The following is a 27,804-nucleotide window of genomic DNA, read 5'->3' on the forward strand; positions in this document are numbered from 1 at the left end:
TTGTGCTGAAACTCCCACACTCTGCCCGGGGATTCTTGCCTCGTTCGTGTCAACTGCCCCAGATGTGGTCAAATCCAGTGATATCACGTAGGAATTCAAATGAGATTTTGCTACCCTATTGATTATACATTTTCAAAACAGACAAAAGGACACTTTTGGGATCCATACTGTAAATTGTAAATAAGTAACATTTACAAGTAAGTATAAATAATTATTGAAAAGTGATTACTATTTACAGGTTATGCCCATTACTTTAGCTTAGCACATGTAGCTATCAAGGTCACCAGATGACAGGGTGTAGGAGCAGCATAAGCTAATAGCAGTTAGCAAAATGCTCAGTGTGTCAGTCCGTCTCAGTTCAGAATGGTTTATTTTGGCCTTCACTGTGTCTGACGGTCTGAAGCATGAAGAGGTTGGTGGAATACAGCCATTAGAAGAGTGCAAACCTGAAATGGGAGACAACCGTGGAGTGTGGGCAAGACTCATGACCTGGGTGGGAGACGTGGAGCCAGAATAAGCCCTCCCTCATTTTGGAGTGGCCAAAAAAGCTAAAGAGGCAGGCTAATCTTGGTTGAGGTGTTTTATTAATGCATATTTTTGGGGACTGACAGTGGTTTTCATAATGGGCAGCTTGAGTGTGGACATTAAAAATTATGACCACCATATTGCCACAGTAACATTATCACTGCCATTATCACTGTATCTAATGTCACCAAACAACTGATATCTGCTATCACTAATGGTGCTAACATACAAATTAAATCATACTAAAATTTTGCTCAATGTAAATACAAGCCCACAGATTTCTTAGATGGTCCATGAGTACAACTGAAGGTATAACAAACCATATTATGTCAGATACTTGTAATAACATGCTCAGAAAGGACAGTCATGTCTAAAGCAGTTATGATTTCAAATGAGTGCAAATTGACTGAATTATGCTAAAATGAGATGAAATTTGTTCCAAATTTTCACTAACATGAGTGGAACAGCTCATTTAAATTTTGGTTTCAATAATCACTAATCTGCTAACTGAAAAGTGAACTGTGTAACTCCAAACCAGTAGACAGCAATAATATTTAGTGGATGCTACCGCTAACCGCTAACATTTATTATTTGAATTTAGCTTTGGCTTGGGGTTTTTTGGGCTCTCAAACCTTAAAAACAGACAAAGATCTGAAATTGTAATATGAAGTGTAAACATGGAGGTTTCAATAAAGATTTAGCATGCCAGACAATGAGCAAGATATACATAAATAATTAACCCGACAAATCATAATAAGCAGTTTCCATTCAACATACACTCCAGAAAGTTTTAAATGGATAAGAAATAAAAACACAGAAAATAATTTTAATAATCAAATGCATTTAATCTGGCTTGACATCCTGTTCCATCTCCTCAAGGTGATGCTTATTATTATTATTATTATTGGGTTAACAAACATGTTTGACCATTAAACTTGATTTAAAAAATGTGGAACAAAATATAATGGAAACTCACTGGCCCGCTAATGGATTTCAAAGCTGAAAAGCTAATCTGCTAACAAAACACTTAGCTTTGCTAATTAGCCGTTAGCTGATCTGTGCCCACCACTTGTCACGACCAAAATCCAAATCCTCGGATTGCAGCAAACTATTTAGACATTGAATGTTTTTTCAGAAATCTCACGTCAACGTCAAGTCCCATACTGTGGTAAGCTAACATGAATTTTTTTCAACATTTTTCCGCCAAAATCTCATGTGACGGCACCCCTGGTTACATCAGCCCAGATGTTTTTTGTTGCCGCTTCGGATGTTCTTGGGTTTTTCGTTTTTCTTCTCTATTGCTGCCACCATCAGAGCTCACGGTGCTGCTGGGGCACCGAGAGGAGGCGCGTGACAGTCGCTGCCTGAAGTTCTGGGAGATGCATTGATGCAGGTTCTTCATAGAGGAGCTGGCTACCATGGTGACCACCCATGGGTGATGCATGGCTTGGTCTGCGGTCAGACGTGTGGATGGGTCCAATACCAAGAGACACCGAATAAAGTCCTTAGCTTGGCTGGACACAGATGACCAAGGCTGTGGAATATAAAAAGAAGAGTTGTTCAGCATCAACGAGAAAATAAAAGCACTCGTCGATCAATATGTCAATTCATCCCACACAAAGAAACAGTCGCCCTCAGGCCTCGAAAAGTCTCGCCTGGATATGTAGACGATCCACCTTCACAGACTCGACGCCTCTTCAAAGCAAAATCCAAGAATTCATTTGAACAAAGCAATAAAGCTGTGTGTGCCCTGCAGACCTAACAAGCAGAACTAAACTCAAAGGAAAGCTAAATGTCACCGGCCACAAGGAAGTGGCCTGCGCTAACTGAAGAGAAAGCCCGAGAGGTAGCACTGTCCTGCTGGATGTGTGGGAACTCAGTGCACCTTTATTCTTTGCTTGTATTAGCTTCGCAATAATGACTCCACATTGGGTCGTAATCCGTTAATTCAAATAGCAAATCATTCCACTGGTCGTGATCCTAGAAGACATTTAAAAAAAAGGCTTAGAAATCTTCTGCTGCCGTGAAGTCTTTCTGGCAGAGAGAAGACACCAGAATCATTATCATAATTTGCAATGTTTAAATAAGTAATCGTGGTGTTGGTTGTTTTTATTCATTCATACAGACAACATAGCACAAGTCTGCCTTGAGGAAAATCACAACCTTTGTGTTGCCACCTTACATTACACTGCATTTCATGAACATGGCATCAGATTTAAAAGCTGGCCGAGACAACTGTTTGCACCAAGATGAATGTTTAATATTCATAGATATGAAAATTATGACGCTCACAATAACTCTTATCAGCATGAAAAACTGACTGCGTGACATTTTCTCTCTCTTAATGACGTTAAGCTTAGATGGAAATAGCTTGACATGAGTTGGGTAATGATCAGCAAAATTAAATTTAGCTGAATCATTTCTACCTTGTTCATGTGTCTTTCATGTAGGTGTGTTGAAGTGGCAGCCCAGGGACCAGATAATGTGCATGAGCCCGTCGTCTATGGCCACTTCATCATGCATCATTAAATATAATACAGCATTTAACATTATACAATAGGTACAAAGGTTTATATTATTTTCCATCAGTTATAAGACAGTAGTATGTAGTCGGAGTAAACTCCTGACCTGTAGTTATTAACGGCCCTGTCCCACTGGCGTTTAGGAGGATTTGCATATGGATTGCGCACAAAATTGGCGAAAATTCACTTAACATCCGCAATATGCGTGAAACATGCTTGTATGAGTCGGCCGACACGCGCATACGTCCGCAATTATTTGCAGAGGCACATTTTTCCATTTCCAGGATTTTTGAGCTGCACAAAATTTTGGCTGCGGATGACATCCGCCTTACATACTCCATACATACTCAATACATACACAATACATACTCACTCTATGCGCTGTATATTCACCGTCATCTGCTGATATCCACAACTGACAGGGATTTGTGGCTTGGCAGCAGACTGGGACAGTGTGTAAAACGGATATTTTGCGTGCCAATCATGTCCACATCATGAAGTTGTAGTGACTGCATACAGATTGGCCACATATAAAGCGCTTTTATTACGTCTGCTTTGCATCTGATTTGCGGCGGATGAAAATCAGATGCGCTGTGTATACAGCTGGATGTCGTTCTTTGTTCTACCGGCTGCCATGCGCTCTGCGCTGGATGCTGCCTTTATAAAATAATTATTTCGTGGTGGATTAATCATTTTATTCTGCAAATTGGCTGTTGAAAACAGCTCTAATCACCTCCTGCATCACAGAAGAAGCTGCAGCTGGGCCGTTCGCGAATGGCTAACGCTGCGCATTTTGAGCCATCTAAAAAGGTAATTATTTGACTTGTTTACATTATCAAGGCTTGATAAAACAGTTGCATGTTTTTTCCTTCTTGTCTGCAGCTGTTACAGCATTTATTCCTATGTTTATAACAGATTTACCTTCTTGTTATAATCGTTCAGACAAGCTGCGCTCTGATGCGATCCGCTGACGTCACCACTCGCCCTGTTCACTGCTTGTTTACGCCAGTCAACTTGTCCGAGTCCAGCTATTGCTCCAGAGCCTGTATTGTTGGTGTGAATAGTGATGCTGATGGCCCGAGTGTGCTTCATTTATGACCACAATGCAGATGCCGTGCATGCACAACATGTGCGCGATGCATCATAATACACCTGTAATACTGCCGTGATAATCGCAATGCGTCAGATTCCTTTCCTCACTACATGCGTTATACAACTGTGATTGTTCATCATATATTCGCTATATATTATTAATATATCCGTAATTCATACTGGGACATTTGTCATTTTTGGCCATTTTTGGCCACATCACAGTATCTTGGTTTGCGACTCCCCTGGGTTAAAACAAATATCCACGCATTTAATGACTTCCTGTACTTGGCCATCAGATGTGCTTCTGTATGTGGCAAAAGTGTTTAACTTGTAGAGACATTCACTTTTCTCTGCAGTGTCAGTCCCTGTCTGACATCTCCGCCCCTGCCTTCTTCCGACGACAGAATCTGAGATCTACATACCCCTACACTCTATTGTGACAGAGACCTCTGACAAAGTTTGTTCTAACATTCTGTGCCTTATCACAACAGATTAACATCTGGGTTGATAGATGCGCCAGTGTGCCTAAGTGTAATTTCATTATACTTCTATTAAGAGATCAGCAAGAATGGCACAGGGACTTCATTTGACCATTTCCTGAAACTGGCAATTCTCATCTGTAAACTGGATCTATCCTCAAGACAATCTTTGACTCACAGGCAATCACAAAGGGTGAAGGTCACATGTTTGCCTCCTCTCTGCCTGCTGCAAGAGGCTGCACTCTGGCTGCAGAGTCTATTAGTGGCAGATCCTCACACAAACGAGCCATTTAAGGCTTAAAATGCGACATGAGTGCTTCTGTGAGCCCGAAAACACTAATTCTTATTTAGCCTTAGAGGCAAAGAAAATCATTGTATAAGAACAAGTGGACGTATTATTTTCTTCAGGAATACTGCAGCAAAAAACAAAACAAAACAAAAAAAAAAATTCAAGGTAGCAAAGGGCATTTTTTGGCATCCAAAAAGGAATTCCATGACGAGCAAACAAAAGGGGGGTTTTAAAGATTCAGGTTGATGGTCTATCTGCTGGGCATTGCTGCCTGACGCACCTCCGCTGGGACCTTTGTTTTCAATTTATTTTCATTTGTTGCCTCAAGGTGCTTCACACAAGTAAGGTCTAACGTTACCAATCCCCAGAGCAAGCACACAGGCGACAGTGGTAAGGAAAAACTCTCTCTGAGGAAGAAACCTCAAGCAGACCAGACTCAAAGGGGAGACCCTCTGCTTGGACCATGCTACAGACATAAATTACAAAACAATTCACAAAATGAATATACAGGATCTCTACAGAATCTGACTGTTTTATTGACACAGGGAGATCATTCCACAGAACAGGGGCACGATAAGAGAAAGCTCTGTGACTCGCAGACTTTTTATTCACTCTAGGGACACACAGTAGTCCTGCACGAATCTTCGCGATATTTCGCAGGTGGAAGAAAGCAGTCCTTGTAATATTTCTAATGTGGAGGTCAAAGGACAATGTCGGATTAAAAATTACTCCAAGGGTTCCTCACTTTGCCAGTGTGATGTATGACACACAAACTTAGGCTAAGCGTTAACTGGTCAAATTGATGCCGATATCTCACTGGACCAAGAACTATCAGTCTTATCAGTGTTTAAAAGTAAGAATTTGTTAGACATCCAGCTTTTCACTGATGCAAGGCAATCTTCTCAGGATTTTATGTGGATGAGATTACCAGCATTTATCGGCATGTATAACTGAGTATCATCAGCATAGCAGTGATAGATAATCCCAAAACACCACAATATGTGCCCAAGGGCTGCCATATAAAGAGAGAAAAGCAGGGGGCCTAAGACGGATCCCTGTGGAACCCCAAATTTCATGTCACTAAGGTAGAGGTAGTGTTATTGTACAAAACAGTGAGAATGACTGGTCAGGTATGACGTTAACCATGCAGGGGCATTCCCAGTAATCCCAAAATAATTCTTTAACCTATTGAGTAGAATATGATGATCCACCGTATCAAATGCAGCACTGAGATCTAACAGCACCAGAACTGGAGTGGTGTCTGAATCCATTGCAAGCAGAAGATCATTCACCACTTTAGTGAGAGCTGTGTCTGTGGAATGATATTTTCTAAAAGCAGACTGCAGTGGCTCAAAAAGATTATTCTCAGTAAGATAGTCCACGAGCTGCCGTGAAACCACTTTTTACAGAATTTTACAGCAAAATGATAGATTTGATATCAGCCTACAGTTTTTCAATACACTAGGGTCGAGATTACATTTCTTAAGTAATGGTTTAATCACTGCAGATTTTAAACATTTAGGAACAGATCCAGATGTTAAAGAAAGATTAATAATTTCCAGCACAGTCAGCCCAAGAGTGGGCCATAGGTCCTTAAACAGTTTTGTTGGTATACGATCAAATGAGGCCTAGTTCAAAAATAATGAAGCCTAACTGCTGATTTGCATTGCATTTGTCATGAACACCCCATTATTTTATTTAGCACCATCCAGATTTATCTGTGAATTGCCTATAGTCTCTTTGACAGGTACGGAAAATTTCATGGAAAAATTCCTCACGGTTCCAGAGATATGCACGAAAATTACCCCAAAAACAACACTTTTTTCATCGATTTTGTGTGACATTGATATTTAGCATTATCATTTAAAGTTGAATGTGAAAGAAATAACCTTGCATTTTGTCAGTTTGTTTGTTTGTGCTTCATACTAACACACAGTAATACTTTTTTGTAAAGGTAGAAATGTCATTTCCTAGAAAAAACACAATGTTTCTAAAGCAAGGTAAAACTGTCACAAGAGTTACGCTCAAGCACATTATAGTATATATGCACTGATTTCCAGCAATGACTGAACCGAGACCAATAGAAATATTGAAACTCTGATATATAACCATACCTAAAATAACATTTCACAAAAAAGACCACTTTTAAATTTTGATGGTTATGTCACACTTTGGCTTCATTATTTTTGAACTAGGCCTTAAGATGGTTATGCTTTTTGTAGACATTATGATTTTCGTCAGCATGCCTCGTGAGATACTATCAAATTCTGTAAATCTAGGTAATCTAGGTAGTGGCTGGGTTAAGGCATGCTGGGATATGGTTAACCTAATGTCTTCTATTTTCTTCTCAAAGTAATCCAGGAAATTTTGTGCTGTAAAAGGAGAGCAAACTACAGGTGGTTGTCCATGTATAAGTGTTGCCACCGTGTCGAACAAGAACTTTGAGTTATGCTTGTTTCTGTTGATCAAATCAAAGTAATAGGTCCGCTTTGTAGCCAGTAATGTATGCTTATAGTCTAAGATACCATCACGCAAGGTGGAATACTAATTTTGAATTACGCCATTTGCGTTCTAGACCTCTAGCCTTATGCTTGAGGTGACACAAGTTATCATTGAATCAAGGTGACTGTGTTTTGGGGGGGGGGGTTAACAAAGGTAGCGCAATCATGTTGAGTGTAGTTTTGAGCAATGATTTTAAACTATTCACAAGACTGTCTACTGATTTTGCATTTGCCAAATGTGAAGCTAAGATATCAGGCAGTCTAGCTTCAAGTTCAGTCGTAGTTGAGGAGTTAATGCTTTGCAGTGATAAATAAGGTTGTTGTTCCACTGAACACGGCAGCGAAAACTGTAAACCTAATAAGTGAGTGATCAGAGACCACCGAAGCAAGAAGCATGATGTCAATATTTCTGAGAGCAATACCGTGTGCGAGAACCAAATCCAGGGTATTTCCACTAACGTACGTTGAGTCCTGAATGCATTGCTGAAATCCTAATGCATCCACAATTTCCATAAATGATTTGCAGAGGGGATCAGAAGGCTTATTTATATGAACATTAAAGTCACCAATGATCAGAATGTTATCTGCACTAGTTGACAAGTTAGAGATGAATGCACCAAATTCATCTAAGAATTCAAAGTATGAGCCAGGGGGCCTATATACAGTGACAAAATCATACGGCTGATTTTTATTCTTCTGACCTTGGCAATATGGAACATTGTAGGCAGAGCGGCGAATTGCTCAAACGAGTTATATTTGTGACCCCCAACAGCAAATAAGCTAAACCTAGATTTAGAAATAAGAGCAACACCCCCGTCTTGCTTTGCATCATGAGGGACGTGACTAAATGTGTATGCCAGTGGGCAGGCCTCATTTAAGGGGAGGACAGCTGTAGGTTTAAGCCAGGTTTCACATAGCCCAATCATATCTAAGTTATGATCCATAATTAGATAATTAATCAACAATGATTTTGATGATAGTGATCTTCAGTTAATGAGACCCAGACTAAGGACCTCAGTGGGATGACAGTTGGACTGTTTGGATTTAGGGGTGGTTCCACAGAAGCATATATAAGATGCCTGGAAGGAGGTGTCGGTTTAAGACATTCCATGCGAGTTGTAGGTGGCAGACACAAAATCTTTGATATTGCTGGAACAGCCAATGGGCCATCCTAAGCTTGCAAAGCATATCCCTCTATGATTTTTATGGACACGTCAACAGAGCAGGCCACATTCTCAACTTGTTGAATTTCCCTCCCTGACAGATAAACTGCACTATTGTGTGAGTGTTACACCTATGTGGGCGCAAACAGGTCATCAGCTTGGGACCACCAGTCATCGATGTTTTACTCCTTGAACCCCACTACATCTCCTGGTGGTGGAGCGATGGCAAGGGTCTCTCCCTGCCACCCCCTGCTGATGCCCTTGGTATTATTTAGTCCCAACTCCTATGTTTCCTCCTTTGCCATAGCCAGATGCTGCCCTTCTCTGCCTCCTCAGCCTGATCTATGATGGCTTTCTGGTACCCTGCTCCTGTGCATCCCATGTCGTGGAGTAGGCGAGCAGTTGAGGACCTGACAAAGCCCTTATATCCCACATCGATGGGACACGTGATGGCTTTCTACCTAGCCTTCCTACACTCTGCTGCTATGTCTGCATACTTGGAAAGCTTCCACTTGCTGGAATCCTCCATATCCTCCTCCCGCGGGACAGTGAGCTCCACCAGCAGGATGGTCTTGTGTGGCTCTGGCCACTTGATCAGATCTGGCAGGAGTGATGTTTCTACAATCTCCCTGGGGAACTGGAGCTTCTTCCCCAGGTTGACCCTCATGGTCCACTCACTGCTGCGTGAGAGGAGTCCAGATGTTTCTTTCTGGTGGGAGGGGTTAATGGTCTCTCCGCCCTTTGCAAATGGGATTGGAAGTCTTGTTGGAGTAGGAGGTCTACCATTAGCCTCCATTTTGCTTGACTCTGCCACCTCTGACAGCTTCCTCAGCACCATGTTGCCACCTGTAGCGGCCTTGGGACAGCGCTGGCTCGCAGCCTAACAGGATATGTTGGAGGCTTGCGTTGATGGAATTGTAATGTGGACATGTTTCTTCAACACCAAACCACTGGTAAATGTTAGTAGTTTACAAATATACGGTTGGAATGTTCTAGATCTCTGCAGCGCATTTCCCACCAGGTGGTGCTGCTGCACTGCAGGTAGTATATTTTATTTATTTATTTTCTTTTAATTATTATACATTGCTTTCAAATATTTTTCATATAGTACACTCCTTTTGTGACCTAACCACATTTCATATTTTTAGCCTAAGAGCCAAATGATATGTTTTATACGGTGACAAATACTTTCACATTCAGAAAACAGATTGTTGTGAACATTTTGATAAGCAACACACGGACATTATACTAAAAGTACCTTAAATGAAGAATTACTGAAAGTGTGGTAAACTCAAGAACATGCCATTGGACCCCAGAGAGTTAAAATCTTTAACTGGTAGAACTTTGCTCTTGGGTTAGTTGAGCTGAAGAGCACTTCTTTAAACAAGCTCCAAGTTCAAACGCAAAACAGCATCCACTCAAAACACATCCACTCAAAACATCCACTCAAAAAGAAAAAAAGGTCCTTAAAACCATTCATAGTTTCAATTACAGCAGAATGAAGAAACACAAAGGTGTGTCTCACTGAGGTGCAAGCTTTTAAGACACAATTTGAATATTTGTGCACCGTGTCTGATGAAGCAAAAGAACTAAATACAGTAAAATCTCTGCGTGCATAACTCACTCATTCTCCACTCAACTTTGCACGGACTAAATCGTACTCTTTCAGGAGGTCTCGCACTTCATTTTAATCCTGAAATGTATTTCTCTCCCTCTCTGTCTCTATTGCTTTTTTGTCTCTCACCAAGTAATGACAATTAATCAAGCATGAAATTGACAATTGCAAGACGGCTGCCGGTGAGGAGAATTCAAAGGAGTGGGGTCTGGCTCATTCTTACAGCGAGCCGACTGTAGAGGCGTGAGCGGCGCGCGGGGCTCTGACTGAACCGGTGAACGAGTCATAAAAATGCTTCTCGCTCCAACTTTGTGTCATTGTGTTGTTATTTCACACCTGAAAGGAGGCAGAGTTACACTCAGGTTCTCTGGGAAGGAGAGTCAGTATTTGATTGAGCTCCTATAACTAACAAGCTCTCCTTTCCTCTTCATCTGGCACCGGTGGTGATTTGGCGAAGCACCTCGAATACCACCCGTGGAACACACGTTTGATAGCAGCCATGGCGAGCAGATTCTTTGTGTCACCTTGGTGACGGGATAGAAAAAGCTTCTCAAATACACGCTGCTTATTTTCTAATGGTGAAGCTTTTACAAAAATGAAAAAATAAAATCTTTTCAAGCGGAACTGATGCCTTCTTGTGGCAAAATGTCCTCTTTATCAACATGGAACACCTAAAAGTGGACATTTGTGAGCAAACTCACAAAGTCATACCCCCCTCTGCCATACTAGATGGACTGTTTGGTGACGGTGGCAGAGAAAAGAGAACACTGGACAAACTGCTGGACATTATGGACGATGCCAGTCACCCTCTGCACACCGTCATCAGCAACCAGAGGAGCCTCTTCAGCTCCAACAGACTGAAAAACCCCTTCGTCCCTCAGGCCATCAAACTGTACAACTCCTCACTTGGGGGGGAGGAGCAACAGGAAGACAGAGGACAGGAAGGAGAGGAACAGCAGTAGCCAGTAAACCAGTACTGATCAGTATGTCTGGTATTTATATTTGCAAATGTGCTTCTTACCCTGCATGCTGCTATACAATCCTGCTGGTTTCCTGAGGGACTCTTCCCAAGGGAAGATGATGGGAGGGGAGGTGATGGTCTAGTGCAGGAGTGCCCAAGTTTGGTCCTCGAGATCTACCTTCCTTCATTAGCAGGCTTTTAATGAGCCTTTCATTGGATTCAGGTGTGTTGGAATAAAGAGACAACTAAGCATGTCAGGAAGGTAGACCTCGACGACCGAACTTGGGGACCTCTGGTCTCGTTGTTAAGACCAGAGGATCCTTGGTTCAAATCCCAGCCTGATCAGAAAATCACTAAGGGCCCTTGGGCAAGGTCCTTAATCCCCTAGGTGCCCCCGGTGTGGAGTGCGCACCCTGTATTGCAGCACCCTGACATCGGGGTGAATGTGAGGCATTACTGTAAAGCACTTTGAACTTTGAGCGTCTGATGCAGATGGAAAAGTGCTGTATAAATGCAGTCCATTTAAAATTTAGATACTTGTCAATGGTTGTAAATGATTTTGTGATGATGCCTGAATTATTAAACTGGTCAGCCTCTGCTAACGTAATTGACAAATATATGATGCATTAACAAAGCAACAAAGGTCCAACTATTGCCTCTTGAAGATGTCAGACCAGAGTTATTTTCTTTCATAGAAATCTTTACATAGTGTGCTATTATTTTGTGAAGTTTAATTGAAATCAATAAAGCGACTTAGGAGTTGTGCTTTCAAAGGCAGTATCATACAGTATGATGCATCAATTACATACAAAAGTCAAATGACAGCACCACGCTGGTAGAGTGCAAACCTCTGCCAACACTTGTTTCTAATTCCACAAAATTTTACCTTGGGAAAAAATTTTCAAGGTCAAAGTCCTGTTAGAAGTGGCTGTGAACTGGTATACACCCCTATCACAGAAAATACTTTCACCTACATACATCCACAACAGTAGATGCATCAAATACCCATTAAAGACAGATGTCCCTCTTAAAAGCAGGTGAATGTTAAGGTGCTTTGACACTTGCACAAATTTGATCCGCGCACTGGTACACAATTTGCCGTGCCAGAGAGTAAACTCATTGTAAACTGTTGTAAACTGTGTGCAGCTTTGTGAAAATGTGCAAAGAAAATGTCAAAATTTCAAATTTCAACGCAGCTCATCTGAATGGTTATAGTGAGATGCTAAATCTATGATAAACATAATTTTACAGATACTCATAAGAAGGAATGAAAATGCAACTGTATTACCAAACCAGTACAATATAAATATCACAAATCATCTTTGAGACAATTCCAAATGTATTCTCCACCTCATGAAGTGCACGAGAGAGAGAAAAGCTGCAGCTGGAGAAAATTCCTTTGTGATTCTGGAAGCGATTAGAGGTGGTTTTATCAGTCAAACTCTGAGAGCAAATGATTAATCCATTACAAAATAATTATTTTGTATAACACAGCATCCAGTGGCACAAAGCGCAGCATCCAGCGGAACACAGCGGGTCGCATTGGCGCAATGAATTGCGCGGCAGTGCGGGGATTAAACGCGTGCAAGTGTCAAGGTGCCTTTATGCTGTTCGGTCCAAGTTACACACATTATACTGAATGATTATTTTTACCATTTTACGACTGCAATTATTGATCAACACAATTTGATTGAGATCACCACAAGAACAAGCATGTAAGATTCCCAAATAACAATAAATCACAGTTATTTAAAGTTTTCTCTGGAGTTGCATGTTCTGTGAAGCTCCCTACTGTTCACGTTGCTATCTGTTACTTACTTGCTTTTCTTTTAACTAGTGCAGTGACACTAGTTAAAAGTAGGAAGTTTGTATTTCTATAGAAAATTGGGAGTTTAAGTACATTTTTCATGGACGGTCTTACGAGGCTGTGTTTGAAGGTGGGATTTACAAAGAGCTGTACTTATGTTATATTATTATTTGAATATAGTATTTCATATTGTTTTAAGAAATCAGTTGTATTATCAATTATATGAAAATAAAAATGATTCCTATTAAACAGGTTATTGGAAGAGAGTCAGACAATTAAACAGAACATTTAGAACATTTGAAACATAGTACTCCAACTCCTGAACAGTTTATTTAAACTTGAGCTCACAGCAAATATAAGCTCTTATTCACCTTATGTACTTAATGAAATGTAGAAATTGTGAGAAAATATATTTTATTCAGCTTATGTACGAAACAATGTACAAATAGTGGGAAATTTGTTGGTGTTATCAAAAACAGATTTTAGCTCACGTCTCCTCAGTGTTGTCAAGTTAAACTCAGTCACAAGGAACACTGACAGCATGCCTTTCACAGTAATTGCATTTGCTGGGATGCTGGCATTAAACGATTTATTGTGAAACGTTTGAGCAACATTAACTATCTGATGTTGTTTAACTTTGTTACCAGAAACATCAGCTAGCCACGCCAACTTGGAAGTACAAATATTATGATGTTATTCAAAATAAAGTTTTCAAAGTGAAGATTTTGAAAATTAATCCCCAAATTTTCATAATAAAGGATGCACATCATGCCATGCACAAGCCATATCTGAAAGCTGAAGTTGATCTGACAAACAGTCAGAGATATGCAAGCCACATACTCGTACTCACACAGGTGTCTCTTACTTTATAAAAAGACAATAGAGCCATATGATTTCTACTGCTCACACTGCATCAGGAGAGATTTATTAAGAAAGTATGACAATCACACTACATGGTTACTTTCACCTGGAAGTGCACTCTCTCTTTTGTTATGCTTACATACTTTATGGAATAATGGGAATAAGTGCTTGCACTATTTATTATAATGATATTGTATGCTATATGCAATGCCATTATACAATACAACCCCAATTCAAATGAAGTTGAGACGTTTGTGTAAAATGTAAATAAAAACAGAATACAATGATTTGCAAATCCTCTTCAACCTATATTCAACTGAATACACCACAAAGACAAGATATTTAATGTTCAAACTGATAAACTTTATTGTTTTTGTGCAAATATTTGCTCATTTTGAAATGGATGCCTGCAACACATTTCAAAAAAAGCTGGGACAGTGGTATGTTTACCAATGTGTTACATCACCTTTCCTTCTAACAACACTCAATAAGCGTTTGGGAACTGAGGACACATTGTTGAAGCTTTGTAGGTGGAATTCTTTCCCATTTTTGCTTGATGTACGACCTCAGTTGTTCAACAGTCCGTGGTCTCCGTTGTCGTATTTTGTGCTTCATAATGCGCCACACATTTTCAATGGGCGACAGGTCTGGACTGCAGGCAGGCCAGTTTAGTACCCGCACTCTTACTACGAAGCCACGCTGTTGTAATATGTGCAGAATGTGGCTTGGCATTGTCTTGCTGAAATAAGCAGGGACATCCTTGAAAAAGACGTTGCTTGGATGGCAGCATGTGTTGCTCCAAAACCTGGATGTACCTTTCAGCATTGATGGTGCCATCACAGATGTGTAAGTTGTCCAAGCCATGGGCACTAACACACCACCATACCATCACATATGCTGGCTTTTGAACTTTGGTAACAATCTGGATGGTCTTTTTCCTCTTTTGCCCGGAGGACACGATGTCCATGATTCCCAAAAACAATTTGAAATGTGGACTCATCAGACCACAGCACACTTTTCCACTTTGCATCTGTCCATTTCAAATGACCTCAGGTCCAGAGAAGGTGGCGGCATTTCTGGATGTTGTTGATGTTTGGCTTTCACTTTGCATGGTGGAGTTTTAACTTGCACTTGTAGATGTAGCGACTAACTGTGTTAACTGACAATGGTTTTCTGAAGTCTTCCTGAGCCCACGCAGTAAGATCCTTTACACAATGATGTCGGTTTTTAATGCAGTGCCACCTGCGGGATCGAAGGTCATGGGCATTCAATGTTGGCTTTACACCTTGCTGCTTATGTGTAGAAAGTTCTCCAAATTCTCTGAATCTTCTGATTATATTATGTACTGTAGATGATGGAATCCCTAAACTCCTTGCAATTGAACGTTGAGAAACATTGTTCTTATACTGTTGGGACTATTTTTTCATGCAGTTGTTCACAAAGTGGTGATCCTCACACCATCTTTGCTTGTGAATGGCTGAGCCTTTTGGGGATGCTCCTTTTATACCCAATCATGACACTCACAATTAGTGTCCTCAGTTCCCAAACACGTATTGAGTGTTGTTAGAAGGAAAGGTGATGTAACACAGTAGTAAACATCCCACTGTCCCAGCTTTTTTGAAACGTGTTGCAGGCATCCATTTCAAAATGAGTAAATATTTACACAAAAACAATAAAGTTTATCAGTTTGAACATTAAATATCTTGTCTGTGTATTCAATTGAATATAGGTTGAAGAGGATTTGCAAATCATTGTATTCTGTTTTTATTTACATTTCACACAATGTCCCAACTTCATTGGAATTGGGGTTGTAAATAAAAAAACAAAACAAAACAAAACAAACAAAACAAACAACAACATTCTGCAGCCAGACACTGAACGCAGCAATAGGAACTTGTTGGTTATTTCCTCATCTCTTCACTGGGAACCCTTTGGGCATTTACCCATCTGAAAAGTGTTCAGCGTGCGCCAAGGGAGGCCAGTTTATGCTGTTTAGTGCATCAATTTATTGCACTGCTGCTTTATGCAGTGTAGCCTGTTTTGTTTTCTCCATGTGATTTTTTATTAGCATTATTTATGTCTTATGAAGCATTTATTTTCAAATAAAAGCATTTTCTTAAGTCGGAGATCTGGATTTGTCTTATACTGAGGCTAATGCATTATTTTACTTCATGGACTTCTTCATATGTTGTGGTACTGTAACACACACACACACACACACACACACACACACACACACACACACACACACACACACACACACACACACACACACACACACACACACACACACACACACACACACACACACACACACACACACCCTACCAGCCCCAACTTTTTGTGTGTTTGCAGGTGAGGTTATAATAAAAGAGATGTAACCGTGATGCCTTTTTGGAGCCGAGCCACCTGCAAGAACTTTATCTTTTATCCCGTATTTCAAGCATTTCTCACTTCAAAGTAAACAAAAGGGTTGACTGCATTTGGAGGAAGGGGCGAGAGCCAGTGCTATACATCACTGTTGAGCTAAGAGTGCATGGTGGTGGTGGGGTGGGGGGGTGAGGGGGATACTGGCAACAGGGAAACCTATGGGCTCGACTTATTGAGCAGCATCTTGTTAGGGTGAATGAGAAGAGTGGACGAGAAAGTCCTGACTGCATTTGCAGCGCACCACATCTGTACCTGACACGGACGTAATTGCAACAAATGAAGGAAATGCTAGAAGGCTGGATTACATGGGAGGATAATGCACTTTGCAATAATGAACAACTTCACACAAGGTTCTCAGGCTCACATTTTATTCAGAGACTGACACACATGGCCGGGTTTAAATATGTCTCATCAGTCTGAATGAGAAAGGTAGCTTGTTGCTAATTTAGGTGAAAGCACTATGGCTAAAGTGCCACTAATCAGAATATCAATATCCGGATAAAGGGGAGATTGGACTGTCATGTACAATCCAGTGTGGGCATAAGCAGGAGGCTGACTTTGTGCACATGGTGCCCACTAGGGGGCAGAGTGGGCTAAGTGTTTCTTCGGTGCCGCCTTGATGCAGATGTGTTTGGGCTGGGTCAGGAGAGTGTGGCTTCAAGAACACAGCCGCAGAATGCAGAGGATGACTTGTGTCCGCCTGAACTCATGCAGCGCTTTACATAGACACGCCATCAGTGCACGTGCATCCGTGAAATACAAATATACACACCGTGCCAGACGCCTGGATAATGTGTCAGTGAAAGAAGCACAGCCAACGAATGGAGCGATAAGGTGTAAAAAAAAAAGCCCCCAAGCGTACACCAGTTCTTCCATCCTCAACGTCCTCTGTCCCCTCTTCCACCTCACCGCGCCATGCTTAACTCCCCCGCCTGTTCCCACGCGCCACCTCCTCCCCACCTTTGAGTGTGAGACAACATATCTTCAGGCCAGAGGCTGACGCACCTGTCAGGGTCTGTCAGGGATCTGGTTTGTCAGGAGGCGCTGGCAGCTGTTTACACTCCTGAGTAAGTCTCGTGTCTGTGTCCATGCTGAAACCCCCCAAACCACCTACATGAACAACCCCGCCCCCCCCCCCCCATCTCCATGCACAGTATACATACATCTCTCTGTAGTGTTATTTTTACCCACTTCTTTTATGCAAGATTCTGCCCCTTACCAAAAACCAAACCATTGTATTCCTCATTTTGAGTTTATTAAAGGCCACGTTAAAAACCAGGCCTGGGACCCTCACAGAAAGGCCCCAAAAATGAGTAATACAACACTTTTTATACCTTGTTGGTGTTAACAATGGGTGTGGTCAAGTCTCACATTTCTAATGTTACTGGCTCTCACCAACAGAGGGAGCTCTCCCTGTATCTGAAACTGAGACACATGATGGAAGTAAAACTTAACTTATATTTCTCAGAACTTCCAAACAAATAACACAAATACTTGATAGCTAACATAAAATAAAGAATTAGCACAGATATTATCTAACAGTAGCCATTTGCAATGTGCATGTTTGTCTGGAACTGTTTCCAAATGTGTCCCTTGTGTATAAGCGAAGTGTGCAACGCATCTGCGCATGCGTGGGTCAAACGGGGGCAAAAATCCCAGCTACCACACTCACACTGCTCCCATTGAATTTCGTATACAGTAGCATTAGCGAACTGTAAAAGTTAAGGCTTAAAGGGATTATTTCAAAGGCTTAAAGCCTAAGCGACACATACAATAATGACAGGGGCGCATTGTGCTGTTTTCAAATGCTTGAACGGAATTTATAGGCTTGAAAGTTGGCTGAAAACACACGATTGCAAAGCTCCGCCGAGTCCACACAAAGACGGAAAGAAGAAGAAATGTGGTCCTAAACCTCCGTTCATTCTACACAATGTCGCCATAGAAAAGAAAGATCCAGATGGACGTAAAAGACGGACTAAAATGATAAGTTTCTTGCACACATTTTGTCAATATCGGCTTATGACTGTAATGCCGCACCATGAATGACATGGCACGTAATATTGTAAAACTGACGTTCTATAAACAAACTGCATGCATGCAGATATCATTGTATGTCTGTCAACTTATCAAAACAAACGTGACACCAAAGAGGTTATATGTGAGACCCACCTTCATTGTCGTCATTATGAAGCCGGCGGAGTCGCGATTTCTCATCCCTGCTTAGCAAATATTCTGCAATATCCACAGTTTCAGTCTCTGGACTTCGTCTAACCATCCGTCAGTTGCCTTCAATTTTGTTTCAACAAATTTGTTTGTCTCCAACTATCAACAAGGACCAGTCATTTATGACAGCAGCTCTCTCTTTGGCAGTAACGGTAGTTTCTGTAACGATGCAGCACACGCAAGCACAGCCAGCTCTTCCTTCTGCTTCTGTCCACTGCCGTACGTAGTCCTGGTTGTAACAGGCAATCTGCGGAGCTTCCAAAAACACTTTAAATCATCAACTTTCCAGCCATAGCTTGTGGATTGGTAGTCGAACAATTTAGCCTACCCATAATGCACCGCGCGGCCTGAGATGCGCACTTCGCTTATTAACATGCAAAGTTGCAGTGGTGGGCGCTGTTCAGCTAATCCGATAACCGATAATTATTGAAGCTAATGTTTTTGTCATGGAAATATAGACCTGGAATGGACGTGCGCGCCTCAATCCATTAGCGTTGCTCCAGACAGGGCGGCGCCATTGCTAAGGGTGGAGATGTGCAGATCATAAATAATAAACTGACCGCTTTTTTTTGCACTAGCGTCACTATTTCTTAACGGATTTTAAAGGCTTGTTTTAAAGCCACTTGAAAGCTCTTTCCAATGAACCTATGCATGTCTGGGTGAAAAGAAAAATATGTAACATGCAGAAATTTGGTGAAATTATGACAAACTGCTGCTTTTCTCGCTCTATTGTCGCTATTTGTAAAATGTTTTAAGTAAAAATAGGCTTGTTTTATAGCTCTTTAATTGCTCTTTCTAATGAACCCATACATGTCTGGCTAGAAAAAAAAAATGTTTTATGTAAAGTGTGGAAATTTGGGGAAAATATTCCATTCTGTTCATTTACTGTGATTTTTTTTTTCCTGTCATCATAATTCTCGATGGATTTTTATAAATGAAGCCTTGTAAGTTGTATTCAAGCTGATTAAAAGCGCTAATGAACCCATACATGCCTGGATAAAAAATCCTTATGTATTCAAATATTAATCTGAAGTATGCCTTGCCATTGTGCTCATTTACATTGCTGCTTTTTCCACTGTAATATTACTGCTGGTCTTCTAATGACAACAACATATATATGATTTTTCCTAACATTTTATTACAAGTAGATATAAAGCCATTCAGAATTTATGACTTTTGACCCTCAGTCAGGGTAAAAAGTACCTCCTCCATCCCCTCCAACCACACTGTTCAAATTTAAATGCTGCCTGTGACCACCATGTACATATCATATTAAACAACAACTGCAAGTATATATACATAAATATATTTAAACATTTTTGTTTCCGATTTGTATGCATGTGAATGCAGCTTAATGAAAAGATCTTATGGCGTTGAATTGAATTGATTTATTTTGGCACACAAACTCGACAATAATAAAAACTGATACACAAGACAATTCCACAGTGACATGTGTGACCAAAAAGGGGGTGAGCAGAAGCAAAGCTTATAAACGCCCACCCCATATATACATACATACACATTACCAAGTTGAGTTATAGTCTCAGTATATCAATATTAAATTGCGACATAAGGACTTTAAAATAGACATTTGTTTTACATAATTCCTCCACATTAAGGCTATTGTACAGTTCATTTTAGTGCAGTTGATTTTCCCCTCATTTCGCTTCTGTTTAACAGGCTCCTTAACTGGCTCAAGGCACTCTCTCCACCCTTAGTAATGGCCGCCGTGCGGCATGCCGCTAGTCACATGACGTCCATTTCAGGTCTATATTTCCATGGTTTTTGTTAGCAGATTAGCTTTTCAGATAAGTTTTAAAACCATCACTGGACCAATTATCTTCCAATAAATTTAGTTCCGATGACTTTCAGTCTGCAAACATTGCTTTGCTGATAAAGTGAGCAAAGTTTAACAGTCAAAAACATTTGTAAACCCTAAAATCAAACATTTTAATTCCTGTCATGTGTAGATCAGTGGTTTATGGCAGACTGGCTGTCGCTTGTTGATGACGTCATTAAGCATAAGATGTGATTGGCCGGTCGACACAGCGAGCATTGTGGATAGTGTAGTACAGGTTCACTTTGGACGTTACACTATCGTCTGCTCGACACAAAGAAAATGGACTAATTGTAACATTATTTTATTTTATTTCTTTGTGGCACGGGATAATTTAATCACCAAGACTCAGTGGGAGAGAAGAGATCTCACGGTGCAGCTGTGACGGAGTTCTCTTCACCATTTACACACTGTTTTGGATAATCAGGATGCTTTATGTGGAATATTTTCTTCAGAATTTAATGAATCCCACCTAAACTAACAGGTAAGAATTTATATTTACTATGTGTCTTTTACTCTGCCAATCAGTCCATTAATGGATGTATTTCAGTTGTTTAAGCCACAGGGTTTAAAGCGTGTGAAAAAGCAGCAGCTTTTAGCTTGCAAATGACGGTGTATATATAATGCCTAGATAAACTGTGACTTCTAACACTGTATTTTACAGCTTTTGAAAGATGATGACAGTGTTTGGGGGTTTATTTTTTTATTCATTCATTTGTTTGTGTGTTGTTTTTGTGTTTGTGATCCTTGAATTTACCCAGAAGCCCTTGCGGCGCTTAAAGTGAAACTGGTTGGACAGTGTAATCTGATGTGGCCGCGTCCGAATAAAAGTTATCGGCTATCTGTAATAAAGATAATTTTTTTAGCAGTTTATCAGTTTAGCGTCATAAAAGATAACTTTTCATTTATCGCATTTATGGTAATCGAAGCTAACTTTTTGGTTAGCTGTGCCCACCACTGCAGAGTTGCATAAAAAAGGAGGTACCTGAATCTCTTTAAGTCGTGGCAGTATTCCAGAATATGCCACGAATAAGCAGCACCCAGATTACTAGCACCAGAGTCCCCCAGAGCTGTGTACTCTCCCCACTGCTTTTCTACCTCTACACCAACAACTGCACCTCAAGAGACCCTTCTGTTAAATTCATGCAGTTCGCCTACAACACAACAGTCATTGGCCTCATCTGTAATGGTGACAAATCTGCATACAGACATGAGGTTGAACAGCTTGTCCTCTGGTGTGGTCAGAACTTCCTGGACCTCAATCTGCTCAAAACTATGGAGATAACAGTGGACTTTAGGAGAGGTTCCCCATCACCATTCTCAATAATACCATTTCCTCCATGCAGAGCATCAAGTTTCTCAGGTCCACTATATCTCACGAGGTCAAGTGGACGACCAACATCACCTCAGTGACCTAGAAGGCCCAGCAGAGGATGTGTCAGAGCACAGGAAGGTGTGTCAGCTCAGCAAATTCAACTTACCACAACAACGTTTGAGCCAATTCTACAACACCATCATCCAGTCTGTTCTCTGCTCATTCATCATCGTCTGGTTTGGGTCAGCCGCTATAAGACAGGAAGAGACTCCAAAGAACCATCGGTACCAATGAAAAAATAACTGACTCCAACCTGAACTCTAATCACTGATAAAAGTCACTGGCACCAACCTGTCCTCATCATCACTGCCAACAAAAATGATTGGCCCTAACCCTAACGCTGCCCTCCGTCAAACACTCCACCAATCTCGGACACAGCCTGTTTCAGCATCTCCTCTCCGCACCACAGATCACTGAGTACAAAATCACATGGACACTGCAAACATAGTTGTATATATGATGTACTGCCTTTTGCACAACACAACTACTTTATGTTTACCACGTAAATACTGTGACAGCTGTGCTAAACCAGAGTCAAATTCCCCGTATGTGTGTATATGAACCAGATCCTGAGTCGGATATAGAGTAAAGGGGTTCAAATCCAAGCTTTAACTGGTCATGGTCACATTTTCAGCCCAGTGAACGTTGTTTTTTGCGCCCCTGCCTAAAAAATACCAGATTTTCGTGAAACACTTTTCAAAAAAAGTTTCCTATTTATAATCTTCCCCTTCTCCTAACTGTAACGATAACCACAGCATTAGTGTCTACCCTCTCCTAACCCTAACAATAACCCCCCAGACTGCCCCGTCACCCCACATTTCACAAAATGAACTCACCCCCATCATGAAAATCCCCATTTTCATGCCCCCATCACAAACCCACAGATTGAGGTACTTTTCTTAATGCCGCCACGAGCTGCCGTGAGACTGGGCTGCATGTTTTAGTGTTTAGGTTTTGTCTCTGAGTTATTCCATCTCTTGCATTATTCACCACATTGTTATTATTATTCTCCGTGTTATCGGGCTAATTTTCCTCTGTGGTAAATATTCTCTGGTGCTGTTACACTGACATTTCTTCTGTGCCTTCGGTGTTTTACCGACATTAGAGCTTGAAGGATTAATCAACTATTAAATGAATTGACAGTGATTAATCAGTTTGAGTCATTAAAATAAATCCTATTTTTTTATTTCTGCCTTTTAAATGTGAATATTTTCTGGTTTCTTTTGCTGTCTGCTTTATGCTCATTGCAGTAAGATGAATATATTTGCACTGAGACAAAACAAAATATTCAAAGGCATCATCTTGTGCTCTGGATAACAATGATTAACATTTTTAATACATTTCTGGCATTTTATGGATCTAACAACTCTGACTAACAGAAAAAAAAGAACATTGATTGGTTAATTAATTATGGAAAAACATCATTAATTGCAGCCCTAACGGACAGTGAAGAGAAAAACATCACTGATACAAAATATGAGTTTAAGACTTTTGCACAGCAATATTTATTAATAGTTATACAAAGATAATGAATAATAGATTAAAAAAATATTTAATTAAGAACTCACTTGGCATAAATACAACAAATTTAGAAGAGATTCATCCATTTGCACTCATTAATACAAATTTAAATAGAAGAGTCTGTAAATGACATTGATTTTCAATTTACATATTAATTTGGTGACTGTTTCCCCTTTTAAATAATCATTAAATTATCACACAACCATCATTTATTAATCCTGTTTGGGATAAATTGGGCTCAAATCTGCCACATTTCTGTCACTTGTAAGGCACCTTCTTTCTGAAGAAATTTGTCTTTTTTTCCAATCAAAAGTCAGTCAGATTTTACGATTAAAAATGTTTTGGAATGATGTAATAATGGATGAATGCTTTCAACAGTCGCCGTTATAAGTGAAAGAAATCACACAGTCGGGATTCTGTGTGAGCACGAGTGTCTTCAGTGCAAACAAAAGTCTTCAATTCAATTCTCTTCACATATTGAAGTTGAAGATGCTCTCCTCCACAGGACAATTTCCATCAAAAATGACACAAAGGACCCTCGAAAGGAACATTTTGACATTTTTTTGGACATGTGATGCATAAATTGAACCTTGAGGAAACAAGAAACAATAGCCTGAGGGGAAACCAGAACGCTGTGATTAGCTACAAGCTCAGACATGTCTCACTGTGCCAACATTCTAATTTAAACTAAGCCAAAACAAATGCTGGAAATCATGTTAAAATATATCAATAAAGACCCAAAATAGGAAGCTCACTGGTCTTCAGCTGCATCTGTGAGAAAATTCAAACAGTTTGATATTGAATTCCAAGTCAATTAGAGTGTTTTGTTTTAACTCTGTGGGCCGGTTGTAGAAACTGTAATCGCTCATGGTGTGTGCTTACGGACAAAATAACTTGAAAATGAATGGACATATTTTCACAAAATTTGATAGGACTATTTCTTATGTGAGTCTCTTCACATGATTAACTGTTGGAGTAGATCAGTCAAAGATCAAGATCAAAGTCTTCAAAAGTATAGTTCATAGGTCTAGGGCTCAGGAGATGATGTAAAACGGATAGCAACCAGTCGATCTTCTGTAATCAAATTGTATGAGTGTTGTTATGGTAATGTCACAAAGATGTCATCTGAAATGATGTCATTTCCAGGATACCTACACAAACAATAAGGTTTAAGAGCTGAAAGTTTAAATCAACCAACCATTTGTCATTATATGGTATACATGATGTCACCATGATGACATCACAAAATGACATCAATAACATTGCATGAAATTACATGGAATTCAGGGACCCTTCAAAGGTCAGCGCAGGTACTATTGTCCCAAAATATTATACAGTGCATGACTATAAATAGACAAAATTATGTGAACTATTGTGTGCTTACACAATTTATGCAATGCATGATGCACTGATCTCCTTTTTTAAATTTTGGAAGCACTGTTGCAACCACGATTGTATTAATGGTCACCATTGTCATAATGGTGACCATTAATACATAAACTATTACACTAATACTGTTTTAACCATAATGATTGCTCAATGTGGTCACTATTGTAATAACAGTCACTAATGTAATAAAACTGAAGCAAACATTGGAAATTATGGTGGATTGTCAAGTATATATTTTGATGATGAACTGCTTCTGAAGCAGCACCTCCAAGGGAGGTGGGGTAGAAGTGATAGTTTAGTCGTTAAGTGTTGGGCTTGAGACCAGAGGTTCCTCAGTTCAAACCCCAGCCAGACTAGACAATCACCAAGGGCCCTTTGGCAGGTCCTTAATCTCCAAGTTGCTTCTGGTGCGTAGTGAGCACCTTGAATGGCAGTGCCTTGACAATGGTTTGTGAATGTGAGGCATCATTGCAAAGTGCTTTGGGTTTGGGTATGGGAAAGCACTATATAAATGCAGTCCATATTAATTGGCACTGATAATTATTACATTTATGGTCATTATCACAATAGCAGTTGCTTGATGCAGTCATTATTTTAACCACTAAGGCATTAATACCATTATTATCATAGTGGTTGGCCAAAATGGGCCTCTTCCAACCACTAATGTAATAATTATTACAACAGTGACCTTTATTACATTAGTGGTTGGGAAAAACAGGCCTGTTCCAACCATTTACATCATAATTATTGCATAAGTGACCTCTAGTACATTAGTGGTTGGCAAAATGGGCTCATTCCAACCAGTAGTGTAATAATTATTACAATAGCGACCTTTATTACAATAGCAGTGGGCAAAAACGTGTTCATTCCAACTTTCAATGTAATAATTATTACAATGATAACCATTGTTACAGTAACACTTGGTAAAAACAGGCCCTTTCCAAACTCTAAAGCAATAATTATTACAATGGTGACTGTTATTACAACAGTGGTTGACAAAAACAGGCTCATTTCACTCTCCAGTGTAATAATTATTAGAATAGTGACCTTTATTACATAAATGGTTTGCAAAAATGGGCCTGTTCTAACCATTAATGTAATAATATAGCAACTGCTATGACAGTAGTGATTGGCAAAAACTGGCTGGTTCCAACCACTACTGTAATGACTATTACAATTACCACCAGTGATGCCGGTAACGTGTTACTTAGTAACGTTACTTACCGTGTTACTCTAATCTGACTGCTTTTTTCAGTAAAAAGTAATCTAACATGTTAATCTTTCTAAATCAGTAATCAAATTAAAGATACTTCTCCAAATCACTGTGTGTTACTATTATTTTTGAATTGTGGGTCGATTGCAGGATTAAAACTCCCATGGGCAGGGGGAGGTCAGGGTTTGACTGAACTGCCCACTTCACCCACTTTCAGTGAGCTGTGAGTTTTTCATCTGCGGTTCTGTGCAGCAGCTCCGAGTTGAAAAAACAGTTGTCGTCTCTCAAAGCACAGTGACAACAGCACACTAAGCTTTACAAAGACATTTTTACATTTTTTTTTCTTTAAAACTCTGTGCTGTTCTGAGTGTCCTCGGTAAAGATTTCTTGACACGTTAACATCAAATACTAACACCTTTTTGTTCCACCCAAATGCACCTAGAGTCGCTTTCTGAGGACAACGCAGCATAAAAAACATTGACAAAACTTTCTTACCTGTCAATCTGGTTGTGCTTTCTGCATAAATACACATTATCCATTCTTCCTTCTTAGACAGCAAACCGGGGTGAATCCAGACGGAAAGGGGGTGTAGGGGGAATGCGGCCCCCCACAACACCCTTAGATTAAAGGTACACTTTTGAAGACATTTTTCATACTACTACTACTACTAATAATAATAATAGTAATAATTTCAACAACTAAAATGTTTAGAAAGAATTTAAATGTTAGAAAAATGTTAGAAAGAATGTAGGTTAGAAATTGTACATTTTACCATGACAGTGCTGTCAACAGTTAAATATGAGGTCAAGAAATATGTTTTTTAAAATTTCTTCATAAAACAAGCATTTATGTTCATTGAAGTAAAAAAAGGGAGACTATAAAGTGAGTATTGGCAAAACAGGTTATCATTTTCATGTTGAGGTGGCGGTGGGGGGGGGGGGGGGGGTGTAAAAAAGTAAGTAGTATTCTAACTTAGTTACTTTTAAAATTGGGTAATTAGTAAAGTAACTAAGTTACTTTTTTAAGGAGTAATCAGTAATTAGTAATTGAATTACTTTTTAAAGTAACTGATTACCACTGCAGTTATAATGTCACTATTGTAATGGTTATTACAGTAGTGATGTTATAACTGTAGTGGTTGCAATAAACCACTTTGACAGTCACTTTTCCTGCCTTCAGCAGCGGGATGAGGATGACATTATTGAAACGTGACTTTGTGCATATTTGTGTGTTTAACAATGTTGTCAGTTTAGTGCAACACATGGTGTGCTGCACATGACAGGACAAGTGACACCCACCATCCTGTCTTCGTATGACCGTGATTGATGGACGACCCATCATCAGCGGCGTTGACTGAACCGCTAGTCAGCCATATATGATGTCTTCATACTGTCCAGGCAGAAAATGTTCTACTGCGTCTCACATTTAGGTGCTGCAAAATTCTGGATGCAGATAATAGTTCAGGGCCTATGTAAGGGAGCCTCCTGCAAATGTCAGACTGTATCCCTGAGAATCACGCCACGATTAATCCAGCCTTGGGTTTAATCAGCGTGAAAGAACAAGCCCAAACTCACAGAACAGGCTGTTAAAAATACCCCCTTCACTTGCGTGTCAGAAGAGGAAGAACACAGTTCTCCTTTCTTGTTTTGTTACACATTTGCAAAGAGAGAAACCAAGCAGAAAGTTGAGCCACCGCAGCAAACTTTACCAGAGTTATTCATGTGCTTTCACACTGCTGGAGAGGAATGGATAACAACCGGGAAAAGTCATCTTGTTAACGTACCAGCACTGCAACACGCTCAGTGTAAAAAAAAAAAATAACACTAAACACAAAAACCTGCTTTGTTCATATCAGGCAGCGCAGGAAAAAACTGCTGCAATAACTCCACTTCTGTTCTAATAGTGTGCAAATAGGGAATGTATCAACCACACGTGAACGCATGAGCAAAGCAAATAGTGCTGTGAGGGGAAAGAAAGTGCTGGATGGAAAAGCTGAACTGG

At 40.1% G+C, this 27,804-nt stretch overlaps 1 protein-coding gene across 1 annotated transcript in view; it reads right to left on the reverse strand.

The window, feature by feature from the left end:
• Positions 1-1,756: 1,756 nt before the first annotated feature.
• The window catches only part of LOC117510345 (serine/threonine-protein kinase H1 homolog), a 39,330-nt gene continuing 13,282 nt past the window's right edge, over positions 1,757-27,804 (reverse strand). Inside the window, exon 3 of the mRNA XM_034170400.1 lies at positions 1,757-2,059. Within this exon, the coding sequence (XP_034026291.1) occupies positions 1,757-2,059 (303 nt within the window). The remainder of the gene's footprint in view (positions 2,060-27,804) is intronic.

The sequence above is a fragment of the Thalassophryne amazonica genome, chromosome 1 (genome assembly GCF_902500255.1).
Source record: "Thalassophryne amazonica chromosome 1, fThaAma1.1, whole genome shotgun sequence".
NCBI lineage: Eukaryota > Metazoa > Chordata > Actinopteri > Batrachoidiformes > Batrachoididae > Thalassophryne > Thalassophryne amazonica.